This window comes from Stegastes partitus, unplaced genomic scaffold, assembly GCF_000690725.1.
Source record: "Stegastes partitus isolate 25-593 unplaced genomic scaffold, Stegastes_partitus-1.0.2 Scaffold3644, whole genome shotgun sequence".
Taxonomy (NCBI): Eukaryota; Metazoa; Chordata; class Actinopteri; family Pomacentridae; genus Stegastes; species Stegastes partitus.
This window is the reverse complement of record NW_007581375.1, coordinates 31,937-50,301: the sequence shown is the minus strand read 5'-3', so window position 1 is coordinate 50,301 and position 18,365 is coordinate 31,937. Positions and strand designations below refer to the sequence as shown.

At 44.2% G+C, this 18,365-nt stretch overlaps 1 protein-coding gene across 7 annotated transcripts; it reads left to right on the top strand.

Annotated features, from left to right (window-relative positions):
- The first annotated feature begins 413 nt into the window (after positions 1-413).
- LOC103376007 (protein phosphatase 1 regulatory subunit 12A) lies at positions 414-16,977 on the top strand. Of its 7 annotated transcripts, XM_008306342.1 has the most exons (26): positions 414-905; positions 5,004-5,134; positions 5,322-5,440; positions 7,365-7,521; positions 7,704-7,848; positions 7,950-8,024; positions 8,146-8,225; positions 9,522-9,727; positions 9,875-9,981; positions 10,084-10,281; positions 10,445-10,527; positions 10,618-10,707; positions 10,895-10,996; positions 11,102-11,203; positions 11,284-11,374; positions 11,467-11,604; positions 11,699-11,801; positions 11,913-12,016; positions 12,190-12,249; positions 12,345-12,367; positions 12,480-12,543; positions 12,630-12,734; positions 13,839-13,889; positions 14,114-14,164; positions 15,537-15,606; positions 15,705-15,795. In XM_008306342.1, the coding sequence occupies exons 1-25, from the start codon at positions 630-632 to the stop codon at positions 15,576-15,578; spliced, it is 2,703 nt and encodes a 900-aa protein (XP_008304564.1). In that variant the 5' UTR covers positions 414-629; the 3' UTR covers positions 15,579-15,606; positions 15,705-15,795. The 7 variants fall into 7 exon arrangements, with proteins under 7 accessions (XP_008304564.1, XP_008304566.1, XP_008304565.1 ...); XM_008306341.1 differs by lacking the exon at positions 15,537-15,606 and having other exon boundaries at positions 419-905; positions 9,546-9,727; positions 15,705-16,977; XM_008306340.1 differs by lacking the exon at positions 15,537-15,606 and having other exon boundaries at positions 420-905; positions 15,705-16,977.
- The last annotated feature ends 1,388 nt before the right edge of the window (positions 16,978-18,365 follow it).

The following is an 18,365-nucleotide window of genomic DNA, read 5'->3' as shown; positions in this document are numbered from 1 at the left end:
TTGAAAGAAAGAAAGAAAGAAAGAAAGAAAGAAAGAAAGAAAGAAAGAAAGAAAGAAAGAAAGCAGAGTATACAAAGTATTTTCAGACAAACCAAAAAAAGAGGATGTACGGAAAGCCATTCATCTTGAACATAAAGAAAAAATTGAAGTAATAGCACAGTAAAAGATACAAAACGCAAAACACAGAACTTCAATATAAATACATTAAAAGAATAAACAATAATTTAACACAAATTATATATAAGATGGCAAGGCACAGAGTAAAGACAGTAAAAGATATGACATCATTGACAGCAAGCCTATAAAAGGAGAAAAAAAGAAAGAAAGAAAGAAAGAAAGAAAGAAAGAAAGAAAGAAAGAAAGAAAGAAAGAAAGAAAGAAAGAAAGAAAACAATCCCAGTGGAGTTACAAAGGTCACACACGACACTCCCTTAAGAATAGAAATTTCGGAGCAGCACCTGAAGGCAGCGCAGCACTGCCACTCAGTCAGAAGTTCGCTGATGAGTTCTCGCCCCCGGCCCCGGTCCGTCCACCAGGGGGCGCAGCCCGGAGGAGGCTCAATCCAAACCCCGCACTCGGCTCCTCTGCTCGTACCATGAGCTGAATCTGTCCGGGACAGACCAGGGAAGATGGCGGCCACTGACCATTCCCGGTCCGAAGCTGCCAAGCAGCGACGGCAGGATCAGCTGCAGCGATGGCTGGGCTCAGAGACGGACCGGACGGGCTCGGAGGCCCGGGAAACCTTGAGCGGTTCCGGGACGCGGCGGGCGAAAGTCCGGTTCAACCAAGGAGCCGTGTTTATGGCCGCCTGCTCCGCCGGGGACCGGGACGAGGTTTCAGCGCTGCTCCGGCAGGGAGCCGACATCAACCACGCCAACATAGACGGACTGACAGCGCTTCACCAGGTAGGAAGTCTGGACTGGTTCACGCTCAACTTTGTTGTTCGTCTCCGAGTTCACCGCCGAGTCGCTGCCAACTGTCGCTCGACTAGCGGCAGCCGCTGATCCGTTAATGATCCCGCAGCCAAGAGGCATTAACGGGAACCTACGGTAACTAAAGAGTGCTGTTAATCTCCATCTAACTTACTAGTTACTGTGAACACAGCAGCTCCTGGAGCTCAGACTGAACCCAGTAGTTCGGATGTGGAGGTTCGTTGGAGTAGTTCTGGCCTGTGGACGGACTGAGGGAGGCTGCTCGTGTGTTTAGTCAGTTACAGCTTCTTTTTGGAGCAAACAAGCGGACAGGAGGGCAGCAGACCGTGAAAACAGGTCACACAGAGCCTGTGGGATCATTTTAGACGTGAATAGATTGTGACTGGCACCGTGACTGACAATCATTGGTGGAGTGTCACAAAAACAGAGTTACTGGATTCAGACAGTTTCTCATCATCTGATCAACAGGTCTCACTGTGCAGACTAAGTCAGAAACATGGAGAATAGTTCAATCTGAGGTTCATGTCTGCAGTTTGTGGGTTGTTGCATTAGTTGGTCCCATGTTCCAGCCTCACAGCAGCTCAGCTCGGTGTCCCTCCCTCCCCTTGACTTCATCATAACACTGAGGCGCAGCCTGGACAACATCACTGTCACACAAGCCCTCAGTGATGCAGCATTTCCTCCGCTTGTGTGACACAGGGTGTCATAAACACATTGCTGTCTCATCACATAAAGTGAAGGTGATGTCAGATGGATTTAACTGCTAAGAGTTACTAAAAGATGTGGTTTTCATTCCTCTGCCTGCTGGAGCAGAGAGCTGGATCAGCTGGCCCGCACGCTCACACTGATGTGGAGTTTTCCTCGAGTTAATGAAGCTGCTTCCCCATGACTAATGATTGTTGTTGGTTTACCAGATAGTTGCTTGGCCTAGAAAATGTCAGCGAATGGTGAAAAATGTGGATCAGTGTTTGCCAAACCCTAAAATGACATCCTCAAATGTCTTGTGTTGTCCACAACCCAGAGATATTCACTTTACTGCGGTGGACGAGTGAAGAAGCCAGAAAATATTCACATTTCAGGAACTGGAATTTTCTTTTCAGTCGTTGCAGCTCTACTCATGACCGGCTCACATTCGCTGAATGTTCTGTAAACGGGCCATCTTTCGGTCGATCCACTTGTCGTGCTGTCACCCGGTGTGGTCCCTCCCCTGCGCTCCATCTCTTTCTCCCCTGTTGCTCATCGGTTGCCAGGCTACTTGAATTAAATATAGGCCCACACTCTCCAAACTTTCCATCCTCTCCATCCAAAGCCTTTCTGTCTTCCCCACTGCACCCTGCTCCTCCTCCTCCTCCTCCTCCTCCTCCTCCTTTCTTTCTCTCTCTCGTGCTCTCTTTCTCTTTCTCCTTCCCTCTGCCAGTTCCCCATGGAGGGGACTTTAGGGATTTCAGATGAAGAAATGGAAAACATTCCTCAAAGAGCAACAAGCTGCTGTTGTCAAAGGCGATTTCCACAATGACTCACTTGATGACCCAGCGAAGGAGTCTGCTGGTTGAAGGCTGTGTGTTCACCCTGGTAGCACATGAGGGTGCAAGAAGTGCCCTCTGTTCATTCATTCATTCAGCCTGGGAGCACCCACTTGTTCGGAGGTGCTCCCCCTCTGCTGCGAGTGAGCGCTCGCTTTTGCTTGTTGGCAGGCTCTGGAGCAAACTACAAGCCCCATCTTCAGCTCTGAACGCTGTCCACATTTTGTAGTTTTTTTCCACCCTACTACCTGACTAATTATCTCATATTATTAGGGAGGGAGGAGGCTTGTAGCAGCTTTGTGATTAGTTGATTTGGCTTAGCAAAGCCTCTTAGGTGGCTTTAGTCAGGCCTGATGGACAAGGATCTGTGAGGGTTACAGACGCTGGGTGCAGCAACATCCTGCAGGGTGACTGTGATGATGATGAATGGCTGAAAACGCTGTCATGGTACTGACTTGTTTATCATCAGCTGACAGTGGTGAAACCAGTCAGAGTGCACAGCTACAGAATCGCCAGCAATTCTGTTTTTATTATTTATGTGGCAAATGTTTGGTTTACGCTTCAAAAAAAACCTGGTTATTTTTAGCAGTGCTAGTGACTGGGGATGACACCTTTGGCCTGTCTGTCCACCACTGTGGTCCAGACCAAAATATCTCATCCAGAATAGGATGGATGGTCATGAAATGTAGTTCAAGCGTTCATGGTCCCCAGACGATGAATCCTGGGGATGTGGGTGACCCTCTGGCTTCTCCTCTAGCACCGTCATGAGATTCGAATTTTAGTTTTTTAATGGAAAGTCTCAACAGCTATTCATGAAGTTTGGTACAATTGTCCTACTCTTTATTTGATATTTGCTTTTTGTTTTATTAAATGTTAACTTTCCAATTTTTTAGTGCCACATTGATGCTCTGTATTGGCAGAAGCTGAGGGACCAGATTCAGATGCTGGATCAGTGCATCCATCACCAGTATTAGAGCGTTCTTTCATTTACAGGGAGACACAAAATATCCCCGTAAAAATACACCCTGTTGCCTTGACAGATGAGTGGCTGGTAGCTACGGAGAACAAAAGTGAAAGAGCAAGTGTACTAGGGGCCAATCAATTATCAGATCTGGTGTTCAGCACTTTTTTAATATCAGTACCAGAGTGTGTTTTGGTTGTTGTTTTTGTCCTACCAATTTCAGAATAAGTTATTTAAGAATATGCCAGTTTGGCTCTGATGCAGCTGCTTCTCTATATGTAGTCATCCCTCTGTGGTCTCACACTAAGTCCCGCCCACAGCACCGTCTGATTGGTTATATGTAATAGGTAATAGCCAATAAACACTGAAGAATAAATGTTGAAAAGTTCTCTTTTATTAAAAATGTGTAATAATAAAAAAAGGGGGCATTTCAGCACTGTTTTTGTGTTGCAGTTTGTGCTCCTTTAAATTTTAACGCCAAGATTTTTTATTTTGCTCCAAATGTACAACAGTTCCAAATATTGATTATCAGTCGCATTGATTACCAATCATCAGTGTCAGCCTTGAAAAACATATTGATCGATGCCAATTGCCAATTATTGCCTTTAGCTGTACCAAAGTACAACCTCATAGAGTCATTGTCTCTACACTCTTATCTTTTTTCTTTTTTTTTAATTGACTGAAGCAAGTATTCTCTCAACTTAATTTAGTCTAAGCTGTGCATGTTTTTGACTTAGCTGTTGGTGTACTAAAACTATTTGTAATTTAATTATTTTTTAAATTGAACTAAAACTTGTACAAAGTAGAGCACAGATCAGCTTTATTCTTATTTCAAGTGTAACATTAATTTCCAGAATATTGTTGAAATATTTGCATTTAAATAGTGTTAAAATAATTTAACATATAGTGAATTATGAACATGAAATAACTGTATATAAATATGAAATAGCAATGCATAAAGTAAAATATTTCAAAAATAATTAATGAGTTTTTAAAAATAGTTTTCAGAACGAATTATAACAGACAAAATGCTTCGTCTTATTCTGAGGCTCTTTTGAAGTATAAATTTCCTTGAAAGTGGGACACGAACAGATCCTGCCTGCTGTGATTTTATTTCTCATAAATATCAGTTGGAATTCAAGCATCTTATCATAACATAATCCCATGAGGTCCTCGTGGGATTGATCTTGTGTTTGATCACACTGAGATGTTTGCTCGACCTGGCCTCAGGAAAAGCTGCTAAATAGATTCACTGTTTTACTCATGCCACAAAAATGACTGTTTTGGAAAGTACTTGAGGGCTTCTAGCAGCCCACTTAGCAGAAAGTCATTACAGCAAGTACACACAGTAGTCATTGTTTTAGCTCCAGTGCTTTAGTCGAGTTTAATAGATTTTGGAAGTGTCTGGATTTTTGCCTTTCACAACAAACCATGCTGAAGTGGGTCAAAGACCTTCTCTACTGTACCCAAACTGTACTCGAGACTGACATCTGTTTGGTAATGTGCGCGGTGGGGATTCTTAGAGTAAACAGCAAACAATAAACACTTGTGCAACGATCCATCATGTGGCTGTGTGTCCTCTGGCAGGCCTGCATTGACGAAAACGCTGAGATGGTGCAGTTTCTGGTGGAGAGCGGCAGCGACGTCAACAGAGGAGACAACGAGGGCTGGACTCCTCTGCACGCTGCAGCCTCCTGCGGCTTCATCCAGATCGCCAAGTGAGTGCTGCTGACTACCGTCGCTCTGTCACGACGCTGCCATCATGATTAAAGTGGTGCTGAGTGTTTAGAAAATATTGGCCTGCGTGCAGCTTTTGCCAATTTAGAGGTCAACATTGTACAGGACGTTGCAACAGTGACACTCATAAATCTTATGCTACATTCTGGTTTCTGTGTCTCTTTAAAGATACCTGATAGAACACGGTGCTCAAGTTGGGGCGGTGAACAGCGAAGGAGAGCTTCCTCTGGATGTTGCCACAGAGGACGCGATGGAAAGGCTGCTCAAGGGTGAAATCAAAAAGCAAGGTGAGGAATGGCTGTGACGTAACACTGACGCCTCCACGCCACCATGAAAGTTACTGTATGGAGGAATGCGTAGGGCCACACAAAGAGGTTTTAGCCAAAGTGATAAGAATTGATAGTAATAAAATGGTTGTTGGTGGTTAGTGTTTTCATTTACTTAAGCACAGTAGACATTTTTATGAATCAAATGGTCGGAAATACCAGTAAAATGGACAGATTTCTGTCAAATAAGGACTCCAGGCCTTTATCATACTCTGATTAATCATGCTTACTGTCGTACATCATCAGCCCCCAAAGGCTCATCCAGAGCCAGGAAAAACCTCTGAAGCCTAATGGTGCATCATGTCAGTCCTGTTGAGATGCTGACGTGATCTTAATACTTAAACAACAACATGTGGCGGGTTCATGGTCCCAGAATGGATCCAAATGGGAGGATCTGACAGCAGTTGTGCTTGCATGATCACCACAGTTAGTAATTATTCTAAGTGATGAAGCAAGCAAATGATTTCTGGTTCTTGTCTCTGATTTGAGGATCTTTTGGTTTTTATATAATTGTAAATTACCTTTGTTGTCAGTTGACCAAACCAGAAAATTTAAGCTTTTCTGTTATGGCTGTTCCACTATTTTTATGGGCCGCATATAATTTATTTTCACTGTTAATTTTTTTCTCGATTAATCAGTTTGTTTTTTGGTCTGTAAAATGTAAGAAAATAGCGAAAAATTTCAGCCAAAACCTAAGATGACGTTCTCAAATGTCAACCCAAAATAATTCAGTTTGCTATCATTGAACAGTAATAAAACCAGAAAGTATTTGAATTTTAATATGTAGATTATTTTTACTTTTTTTTAAAAATTGCTCAGACTTTTTAATTAATTATCAATTAATCGTTGCAGCTCTATTTACTACCATTTTATAGACTTGATGAGGATACTTTCAAGATTTATTTATTTTAATTTAAGCAGTCGTTCGTTGACAGCTAACTGTATTATTTCATCATGTACTCGGTTGTATTTCTAACTCATTTTACTATTTCTTGTCAGTTTTATGGTTCCATTAAGTTTCACTTTTAACTGTCATTTTCAACAATTATTTAGACAACAAACTTATTTTAAGATACTGCTGCATTCCTAACTCAAATCTCGATGGTTTTCAGTGACAGCGTGCACCAGAAATGACATGTTTCAGATTTGCCGGAATGTCAGTATCTTTCGTCTTTAATCAAACCAAACCTTGGATCCTTAAACCCAAACCGAGCATTTCAGTGTGATGACTAATTATGCCAAATTAGAAGAAAACTTTCTAAACAGACAGTAATCTTACTGATGTTAGAGGATTTTCTTGTAAAATGTTTTTAAAACAAATGAGTTCAGTGGCGTCTTAAGAGGGCAAAACTGTTGGGAATAATTGGAGCAAAGTTTAGATTTACTGCATAATGATGTCGTTTGAATGAATGACTCCCCACAGCTTTGGCATCAGTTTTAGGTTGGTTTTTTTTTCTTATTTTTTTATGAGAAAAGTCAATTAGGAAATGATGCAGCACTCCGACTACATTCTCATCATTCTAGTTGATGTGGAGTCCCAAAAACCTCTTTGCATTTTTGTCCTGCTTTTACAAGCGGTCACAGTGACTTGCAAAAGTAGGTAAAGAAATGAGGACAGAGTCTCTGTGTGCAAAATGTTCTGTGATGTTCACTGTACTGAAGGCTGCTGACGCTCCAGGCTTGTACTTTAGTCGCTGTCAAATGCACTTTGATGAGATCTGAGTGCAGCTAACCACAGATGACATGCATTAAACAAATAGACATGGTATTTTTATCCTTCCTGTCTTTACATACATTATAGATTTAACCTGCAGGCGAGTTCTCATTACTTTAAACGGCGTCTGTGTTTCAATATACACTGTGTTTTCATGTGTACGTGTGGCAGGAATCGACGTGGACAAGGCTCGAAAGGAGGAGGAGAGGATCATGCTCCAGGACGCCACGGCGGTGCTGGCGGGAGGTGGCACTCTCACGCCTCACCCGAACACCAAGGCGACGGCTCTGCACGTCGCCGCCGCCAAAGGCTACATCGAAGTCCTGAAGTGAGCAACACTGCGCGCACCAGAGCAGTGACAGCTTGTTAGCTTTTGTCTTAATTTGGTATCACACCAAGTCAAACAGCTTTTATTCATGGCCGTGTCCTTTCCTCCTGGACATTCCTCATTCTCCCCTCTCCCTGTTTGCTACCCTCCCTCTCTCCTCCCGCTTCGCTCGCCTCGGCCAGGGTGCTGCTGCAGTGTCGGGTGGACGTGGACGGCAGGGACATCGACGGGTGGACACCCCTGCATGCGGCCGCTCACTGGGGGCAGGAGGAGGTGTGCACCCTGCTGGCTGACAACATGTGCGATATGGGTGCTGTCAACAATGTGGTGAGGGCAAAGACGACAGACGTTTCCCTGGCATTAAAAGTTCGTGATTGAAGCTTCAGCTTCGTGCCGTGACTAATTATTCTCTGTGAATGTCCTTGTAGGGACAAACACCTCTAGATGTTGCAGACGAGAACCTGGTGGACGCTCTGGAGGAGCTACAGAAGAAACAGAACGCTGTGAGTCTGCCTTCACACAGGCTCCACGACTATCTCACTCGGTTAGATAAACCCGATATGATTGATGGTGTTACGGCGGCGAGTGTTCTCTGTGTTTATGTCTGTTTATATTCCTCTTCAGTTACGCAGCGAGAAAGAGAAACAGACTCCTTTTATTGAGACCAGTCCGCAAATCTCCATGGTACCAGTTCGCACACGCAGGTCAGTGCCAGTGTGTTGATGTGTGGGCATGTGTGTGTGCGCGTGCGTGTGTGTGTGTGGGTACACGCTATGCTATTCCTCAGCTGATTCCCAGTAATCCCTGAGCCAGTTGTCTGCATGCAGGTGTGATGTTAACAGTCCCATCGGTCCTGACTCCAGTCCGCTGACATTTACCTGCATAGATGTAGCAGTCAGTGACCTTCTGTGTCTCAGTTTCACTCTGAATACTGGTGGTAGTTGTTTTCAATATGTAAAAATAATACATATCCTTGTGTGAAATTCTATGTGTTGGACAAAACACTGATATTAATGCTCCCAAGAAAATTTTACAAATAATGATGGTGACATATTGAGCATAAACACTCCCTTAGACTGTGTTTGTTGATCTTTTATTTATCTCTTATCATCGTAACTAACCATCAATTACGTTGTCTTATTGCATTCTTTTGGTGTGCATTAGTCTCTAATTGCATTTGTAATAATGATCTATTTTTCGTTTCTCTTATAAAGCACTGTGAAGTGTGTTTGATTTAGTTGGAAAATTTTATAACTGATTGATTCGTTTATGTCCAAAATGTCACCACGAGGTTGTCATTTAATAAATGTGTTCGGGAGCATTAATACAAGTGTGCCGCAAGAATATGGAATATGTTCACACTGGAGATAACAAAAAAAGCTAAAAATGTGCTGTTAATGCACAGAAAGGAGTTTAAAAAGTTGCAAAACCATCTGTACAATCACAAAAAGAGCAATATAAGGCAAAAATAGTATTGAAAGTAAATATTAAATTTATAAAAAACAAGTGATAGCTCCAAGTGATGGGTGCTATGAGTAGAAATCCCCTCTCATGGTATTTATAGTTATATAGAGAGCAAAGTGGTGATACATTGAATTTTCATGAAAATCAGTTAAGGACGTGTTATAGATCAGATAAAAGGAGTATACTATATAGTTTAATGTATAGTTTACCAGTAGTGTTGAGTGTGGCATTGAGACACAACATTTGTTTTGCCATTTGTATGGATACTCTGGTGATTTGTCCGTGTAGATGAATGCAAAGAAACATCTGTAAATAAAGCAAAATAAGTGATAGGTTGAAGCTGCATACAGTAACCTGTCAACAAAAAAGAGAAATTCTACACATGGCATCACAGAAAGCGACCCACCGTTCCACCCGCTGACGTGTTGATTGGCGCATGCTCGCTCTAATTGGCTGCACATGGAATGGTCGCCCTCACTGATCAGCTCCCTGCATGCCACCTGTTGTTCCACCCCACCTTGGCCCCGCCCCTGCAGGACTTCTATCTCTCGTATGAGCAGCAAGGAGAAGATCTGCCTCCACGAGCGGGAGAAGCACCCGCCTCCTGCCCTGCAGAGCAGTCCGGCTGAGGATGAGGAGGAGGAAGGCCAGACGGGACAGAGCCAGACTCAGAGCCAGGCGAAAGCCTCCAGCAGCTCCAGCTCAGAGGAGGAGAGCGAGTCTGAGAGTGACGCAGAGTCGGGTGAGACAAGCTGCTGTTGTTTCTGTTTTGCAGGACTGTGGGGCGGCTCCTCATCAGCAGAAGTGCATTTAAAAACCGGCTTTATCAGGTCACAGTTTTATGATCTTGCTTATTATGTATTAATTGCTGACCTTTGCACTGTTGCAGAGAAAGCCAAAAACAGAGAAATCATAAACAACTTGAACAACAAACGCAACGCCAGCCTGCTTCCTACCTCCATGTCAACGAGTACCACCGCGAGCCAAGTGAAAAAGGTCACACACACAGAGACGTATTATAGGAAACATCAAACGTCTGTTTTGCTGCATAACAGCGTTGCTAAATAATAAAAAATGGTGTCTTTCTTGTGTGCGTAGCCGGAACCAAGTAAGCCCCCACCCACTGAAGCCCCAGGCTCATGGAGAACGTCTCTGAGGAAGGCAGGCAGCTCTGTGACTCTGGGCTCAGCTGGTCTCTCTGACGCCAGCCAGGACACCAGCAGACCTCCAGAGTCTGGCCTGGGCATGACCCGCTCTGCTTCCAGCCCCCGCCTCAGCTCCGAGGCCGACACCAAGGTACACAGGCGCTCTCGTGATTCAAAGATTTACACAGCCATGAAGCAGCAGTCATTATTTTATAAATCTTAACATGACAGACCAAATAAAGACTTCTTTTACAGCTTCCATTTGTCGAGTCCCATAAATATCTGATGAAGTGTTGTGTCCCCCTCGCTCTCAGGAGCCAAGGCTCGCTCGAGTCCCGCCCATTCCTACCCGGAGGCTCTATAGTATCCCAGATAGCCGACCTGACAACTCCAACAGGTGGGCATGAGCTCTAATGTGCTTCTGCACTTGTGAAAGCAGAATCTGAGTCACCGCATATGTGCCCTTGTCACCCTGTGTCTCTCTTAGCTGGCTAAGCCGTAGCTCCTCTTACACCCGACGCCTTCATAGTCAGTCAGGGAATGAGTTCACTAGTTCCACCCCGTCTTTGCTTCACAGGTCAGTCACGCTGCTCACCGCCCGCCTTGTATTTGTTTGCTCTGCTGTTTGTGTGCGATAGTTTTTGCAGTGTCGCAGCTTATTACTGTCCCCCCCACTGGCAGCAAATGCTAAACTGTATGTGCCTGTGTGGCCGTGAAAGGTGCTTTTGCGTTTCCAATTGGTACTGTCTTTTTTCTTTTACTAGCTCATCTTATGGAAAGAGACTGGATGACCCCAGCGTGACCTCAGCTAGCACCGGAACAAGCTCTACTGGACTCAGCCGCCTCAACAGTGTCTTTGCTCAGAGGTATGCCCTTTTCTTCTCTCTCTCTTTTTTTTTTTTTAATGCTGTATATTTTCTCACTTATCTAGAAGATCTGATGGCCACGTTTTATCTTTGTTTCTTCCAAAGAATTCCTCAGGAACAGACAGAAAAGAAGGATCCGTCTGCCGTCTCCACCCTCAACTCTCGTAGCACGACGGCAGGAGAACAGGAGACCAAGCAGAGGCGCAAGTGAGTGATAAAGTGCGGATGGGAAGGTGTTGATTATGTGGTCCGGCTCCGGAGCTCAAAGTGTGATTCAACACTTGCAGGTCCTATCTGACACCTGTGCGGGACGAGGAGGCAGAGGCGCAGAGGAAAGCTCGCTCCCGGCATGCACGACAGTCCCGCCGCTCCACTCAGGTAAAGATGTCGACCGCTCAGACGTTCAACTGCAGGTTCAGAAGAACTGTGTGTCAAGTCTGGTACATGACTGTGTTTCCTCTCAAACGAAGGGGGTGACACTAACAGATCTGCAGGAGGCAGAGAAGACCATGAAGACCATGAAGACGGACAACAAAGGGAGAGAAAAGAAGGAGGAAGAAGAGAAGGAGAAAGAGAAGGAAGCAAAACAGAAGAAGGGAGAGGAGGGGGTGAGAGCTATATATCAGAGTTATAGGCTTGTTGGCTGCTGCTCTTATATAATGTCATGTGACATCACATAGCGGGGGGATACTGTGTTTACAGGAAGTGAGCTGGAGGTCTCGCATTGCCAGCCTGCAGAAGTCTGATCTGCTGGGCCTCACGCAGCCTGCTGGCACTCCACGGCCTCAGACCTCTGACAGGAGAGGTACACCCTCCCCCACTTACCTTTTCTGACAAAGCGTCACACTTCAGAGTGTTAGTTGTTGCTCAAATATTTAATTTGCTCTTTCAAGACTGCTGTCTGGCTTTGTTCCAGATGTTGAGGCCAGCACTGGGGAGAGTGAGACAGAGCGATGGGCCAGGGAGCGCAGGGAGAGGAGGCAAGCCCGGGCCAGAAGGAAGGCACAGAGGACCGGGGAGGTAAACACTGCAATCATTCTTGATCGGGCAAACTGACACAGAAAACCGTTGTAGAAACCCTCACCAAGAGAAGACGGATGAAACGGTTGGCAACAAAAAACAAAACTGACATTTAGAGTTTCATAAGAACATGTTGTACCTTGTGTGTGTGTGTGTGTGTGTGTCATCCACAGAGTGACGACAATGATCCCAGCGGGGAAGAAGAGTTCTCAGGCAGTGGGCTGGATCCACAGGTGTGTGTTTTTGTGCGGGTATTTATTTTGTGATCTCAGTGGACTGTAACCTAAGACAGCAGCCGTAACTTGTTTGCTTTCTTCTCTGTTTACAGACAGACCAACACTTGAGTTCCAGGTATGAATCCAGCCTTTGGCCTGTTTGATCTCACGTCCTCCTTCATTCCGTCAGCACAGCGTCTGTGGTGGCGCTCCCTCTGATCTGACCTCTGCTCTCTTCATCCTCTCAGGTTGAACGCATCCTGTAACGACCGCACCCAGGGAGGAGGATCTGAGACCAAGGATTTTAAAAAGGTCGGCAGACACAACCGATATAGAAGCCAGGCAGTGTACTCTTCTTTATGTTCCCCGGTTATTGATTGCTTGTGTTTGTGCATCAGTTGTTTGAGGAGGTGTCCAGAGAAAACAGCCAGCTCCAGTCTCAGCTGCAGGACACTCAGAGGATCGTCAGCCAGACCAGGTTGGACCTGGAGAAGGCCACTCAGGTGACGGCACGGACACACAAGTTCAACATAGGCTGTTTTTGTATCGGTCCCTATTGAAGCATCTTGAAGTGGTCAAGCAAACAATCAACTGGTTCATTGTGACCATTTGTTGGCTTTTCTTGGCATTCTGCTAATCAGTTTCTGAATATGGAACTACGCAGATGGCTGACAAGTTAGATCAACACCTCAACCCGTGAACCCCACAGGGGATCCAGTGACTGTTTTTGCTGGTGTGGTTTGGGTCCTCCTGACCCCTTAGAGGGAAGAATCACTGCACTTCTTTATTGAAACATTTCTATCCTGATGGTCTCTTCCAGGACGACGATGCCTCTGTCCATAGGGCATGAGGGGTCACTAAATGGTTTGATGAAAATAATATGAATCATTTGTTATGGCCTTCACAGTCAGCAGATTTCAACCCAACTGGAGATACTGGTTAGACAGGGGTCTCCACCAGCATCATCTAAACACAAAAAATATATCAATATAGTTTGGTAAAATGATGTTCCATCCATCTAGTAGAGTCGTAGAGACTGAGAATTGATGCCAAAGTGCAGTGAAGCTTTTGTGGTGTCCAAACACTCTACTATGATACTTTGTGTTGATTTTTTTTCTTCCTTTACTTTGTCCCCCATCTGTATCTACATAATATAATGTAGAACCCTCAACATTTGGATCTGATTGGTCACGTAAATAGTAAATCAGGACTTAAACAAATTGTAGCCGAGCAGGAAACATCGCACAGAAGTCTTTCACTTTAAACAAATGTATGTAGCTCAGCACTTTGTGTTCTCTGTTGAGAATTATTAAAATTTATTAATGAAACGACCCCACAGTGTATTATAAAAACTGTACAATCTGTAGTCCATAACTGAGAGCTGATGCTTTGCACAGACAAGGGAAAATGTAGACAGTTGCCAGATGAAGGACTGGACTGAGTGTTTAAATTTTATTTTTATTTTTTTGGCTTTGTGCCCCCAGCAGCAGAATTCCCTGTGTGCGGTATAGACTTATTTTATATGCATAAAGTCAAGTACAGGCCTTCTAGTGATCAAAGCCTACTGCTGTGGTAATGATGTTAACATGGTTTGTCGTATCCAACAGAGACAGGAGCGCTTCAGTGACTGTTCCGCCCTGCTGGAGCTGGAGAGGAAGGTAAGCATCCCCGCTGATGGCGATGTTTCACGTTGTCCTTGTTGTTGTAGCTTCATCTGCCTCACCACTGCCACCCCTGCTGTCTGTTGACACGTTCTCCTCTCTCCCCCACTCAAACCACTTCTTCACTTGTTTTCACTCAACTTTTCTGCTCCTCCTTCTTCTTCTCTACATCACTTCTTCTCTGCCTCCCCCCCCTTCCCTCACGTTTTCCCCGGCACCAGGACCGGAGGATGTTGGAGCGGCGAATGGCAGAGCTGGAGGAGGAGCTAAAGGTGAGGAGACATTCAGAACGAGTGTTATCGTGGCCACAGACACTTTGCATGCTTCTGCTTGATTAGCTTGGCTTTAGCTTGTGCAGTCCAGCAGCGTGGTAAAGATGCACTGCAGAGAGCTGTTTGACGCTGTGTTCAGGTGCTGTGATGAGGTTGGTGGATCACTAGACATTTAGTTCTACTTAAAATTTCTCCTGAGTGGCCTCTGATCTCTGTGCTGTCATAATTTTAAATGTGAAACATTTCCAGTAAGACAGCATGAGTAGGGGAAGAATGCAAGTCCTTTTCATAAAGGAAAATCTTGGTATTTTGGGAACTATGTCTGTTCTGTACAGTAGATACGTAGCTGGAGCCTGCAGGTTGGCACCAGGACTTTAAATGAGCAGCAGCAACCTTGGCTCCATCCAACGATAAATTCCTGGAGTCTCAGCTGCCTGACAGCTGCTCCCTACCAGGAAAGAGTCCATCACGTAACACTGTAAAACAAAAAATTGATTCATTTTTGCCTTTTCATTTTAGTAACTGGTAAGCTCTAGAGACCAATGTTGCTGCCTGACACAGCCAAGCTAGCAGTTTCCATCTGTTTCTAGTCTTTATGCTAAGCTAACTGTAGCCTCATATTTATTGTATAGATACAATAATATCATTCTCACCATTTAATGCTCAGGAACCAAACAAATAAGCGTATTTGCCCAAATGTCCAACTATACTTGAATTTCCAACATGCTCTGATTCAAGGATGGGACCAAAATCCCATTTGGATTCATAATTATTTTTTCTTTCATTAAAATTTTTAAAAATGATATTTTTCATATGCCGCTGGAAAGTGTTTCTGTGCTGTTTTTTCTAGTTCTCTGCCACCACGCTGTGTTTAGCACACAGTTACATGTGAATCAGAACAAGAAGCATATGAGTGTTAGCTCAGCTTCTAACATCCAAACTCCAGATGCCCTGTAAAAGCAGCATCAGGGCAAATAACCATCTTACCTTCATGTATCTGCTTTTGTTTATTCATATTTCAGCCAAATAGAACACATGTACATGGCTTGTAGCGTTACATGACCAAAGCGATGACAGCAAAACAACACTCACCTTCAGATTTAAAAGTAGTTTACAACTTGACATAAGTCACTTTTCTTTAATTTTGCTAACTCAGAAGAGCTTTAGTTCATTTATATTCATAAATCTGCATTTTCAGTGGCCCTAGTTTATACCTGTTTTTCTTTGGCTGATTGATGGGACCTTTTGACATGTCGCAGCATAAAAAAAGCACAGGTGTATTTAATCGCATTGATACCTGCTGGGCTACAGGTAAGATTTACTGGACCAGTCACAGTGATGTTATTCGTTCCATGTGTTTTTCCTCCTACAGCGCGTCACGCTGTCTGCTGTGAAACCTTCCTACAATATATGATCTCTCGACATAGAATATCTCATTCAATGTGAATATAAGCCAAACACTCATGTAATAAAGCTAAAAGTTCTTCTATATTGTGAAAAGGATTTGTTCTAATATGAGCCTGATTTTTTTTGCCTCCAGGTTCTGGTTGACCTGAGAGCAGACAACCAGCGTCTTAAAGATGAAAATGGAGCACTGATCCGTGTCATCAGCAAACTCTCCAAATAGACGGAGAGAGATACGAAGAGCAGGGAACCCCCCCCTCCCTCCATCTAGCCATCCATCCCTCCTTCCATACATTCCTCCCAGTGCCAAAGAGTGAGAGAGGGGGGGAGAGAAGCAGCAGAATGTCCTACGTACATGAACACCACAGCTTGACTTGGATTGTGAAGCCTCCCCATGAACAGCTGGAGTGTCTTTTGTGTGCCTTAATGTCACAGGAAGACCTGTGGCTTCGGCCAGAGGCTCCCACAGTAGCAACACAAGACCTGACAACAGAAAGAGCGTTCGCAGAACACAACAGCAATGTCCTGCTGTGCGTCAGGGGAACGCCACCGTGCACACACAGTCCTATGCGTGCATCCATATTTCCTCGATGCACATTCCACTGAGCACACAAGACAGCTTGGGCCTTAAAGCTCCCACTTTGTATTTATTATTTTTTTTCTTTTGGTGAACACATTCACGTCACACATTCACAAGTTTTCCCCCACTCACACTCCAAGTCCAAATCTAAAGTGTTGTCAAGCAGTAAGTGTTTTTTGTGAATTCTTCTTTACAAACTCTGAAACACATTTCAGGCTCTGCCTTCACATTCAGCAACGTCCTCACAGCTGGGGAAGTCCATGAATCTCTGTTGGGTTGTTTTGTTTCCACATGCAAGTGTTTGAACCCACCTACCTCTCCACCTATGCACTTCCCCACATGATTTTTATTTTTGTGACCACAGACACACTCCATGCTCTTAAAAACGACCGCAGAACCAGGTCAGTCGACCACAGCACTTTACTCTCTGCAAAGCAATAAAAGATCTGCGAGGCTTTGCCCGTCCTTCAGACAGACAACTATAGTTCAGAGCAGCACCTTCTCACTTGTCTTTGAGCAAGTAGAGGGAGAAGGGATCCACAGCGGAAGGGCAGTGGCTGTTGCACAGTTACAGAAATTGCTGTTCTGTCCAAGCCTATTATGCTATGAATGGTTTTAATTATTACCATTGATAAAGATATTATTTTCATAGTTTTTCATTGTCAATTCCTCTCTTAATAAGGAGCATGGTTATGTATATGTGTATAAATGTCAGTCTTGAAATACCCCCCTTTGAAGTACAATTCCATGTAGCCTTTCTTCACATGTTGGTTTTCTAATATATTAAATGAATGTCTGCACCCTAATAAAAAAAAAAAGTGTGTTTGTAGCAGCTGCTTGGTTATTACCTCCATTAGTTAGTTGTCTGATCGGGGATTTTTATCCATCTTCATTATAGACAGTTGTAATGGCTCAAGCAAAAAAAGTAAATGTGACCAAGATGCATCCTAACAGCAGACAGATCAACAACACTCTTGTTTGATTCATCTCTCCCTTGTGTGTGAGTCATCAACTTCTTTGCTTTTTGTCTTTTGTGGTCACCTGTTTGTTTGCTGTTTGCTGTTTCACCCACACTATACTTGTATCATCATGCGTAGAGAGTTTTTCTGTTTGCGAGCAGCCAGATGTCCTACATCACTGGGGAGAGAAAAAAAAGCAACAGCTGCAACACTGCGACGCTCACACACCATGAGCCTAACAGAGGAAACAGGACAATACAGATGTATTTACAGTATGTTCGCACTGTTAGGTTAATCTGACGCCGCTCCCAGGTGGACAGTACATCATGAGTGGCTTGACTAACATGATAGATATTAGTGTCATTATATATGCGGGAGTGTTCGGCCATCTGGGTAATGCTGTGTGAGTCCCGAGCTCCTGTCCGTTTGCACTAAAGTGTAGTTAACACGAGTCAGCCATCTGTTTGTCTCATCTGAAAACAGGGAGATGGACCACTGTCCTGCAGGGTAGAAGTACTGACAACAAGCTGAGCTCCTAATAAGGAAGGGCAAGCTGGCCGAGGCACTCTCTCTGTAAATATCCCTCAGGTCTGAGAAAGACCGAGGAAGGGAGCTGGGGAGGAAGAGGGAAGCGGATGGATTGCAGCCTTATATGGACAAAGCACTGCTTTTCCCAGGGTTTGTGGCTCTGACCTCCGGCATGATGCCAGATGCTGCACAAACAGCTCCTTGGCACCACCAAGAGGTGCAAGTCGTGTAATGCTGCAGCTGAGCGACATATAGTTTGAATACATTTTTATACATCTTACCCAGGGCCACTTGCAATTTAGATACACCTAAGACGATAGTCTCGTAACTAGGCAGCTAAAACAAAGATGAACATCCAGACAAAGTGCTGTGGACCCTCAAGGGCCCAGGAGGCTCCAGGTAGTTTGTGTGGCGATGACAGTATTTAAAATGATTTGACATGTTGGTGGTGTAGATGCAGCCAGAACTGATCTGTTAATGTGGCTTTAGTGGTTTGATCTAATCTGTTCTATAAAGTTAGAAGGTAGTGGATCTTGGGGTCACATCCCTCCCACGATATGGAAAATAAGTCCATATTACTTACTGAAGATTCTGCCCTTTAAGGATTCAAAGGATCACTTTGCCACAAACTTTGAGGACTCACTAGTGACAGATTTCTTCAAAATCTACACCGCAGATGTGGAAACATCCTGATTTTCTGTCCTACATCTCCTGTAATGTAACTTATGTA

Coding starts and splice junctions, on each gene's coding strand:
- LOC103376007 (XM_008306340.1), top strand. CDS start 630: ATGGCGGCCACTGACCATTCCCGGTCCGAAGCTGCCAAGCAGCGACGG. Junction 11,375..11,466: donor AGTCCCGCCGCTCCACTCAG/GTAAAGATGTCG, acceptor TCTCAAACGAAG/GGGGTGACACTAACAGATCT. Junction 12,017..12,189: donor AGGCACAGAGGACCGGGGAG/GTAAACACTGCA, acceptor TGTCATCCACAG/AGTGACGACAATGATCCCAG.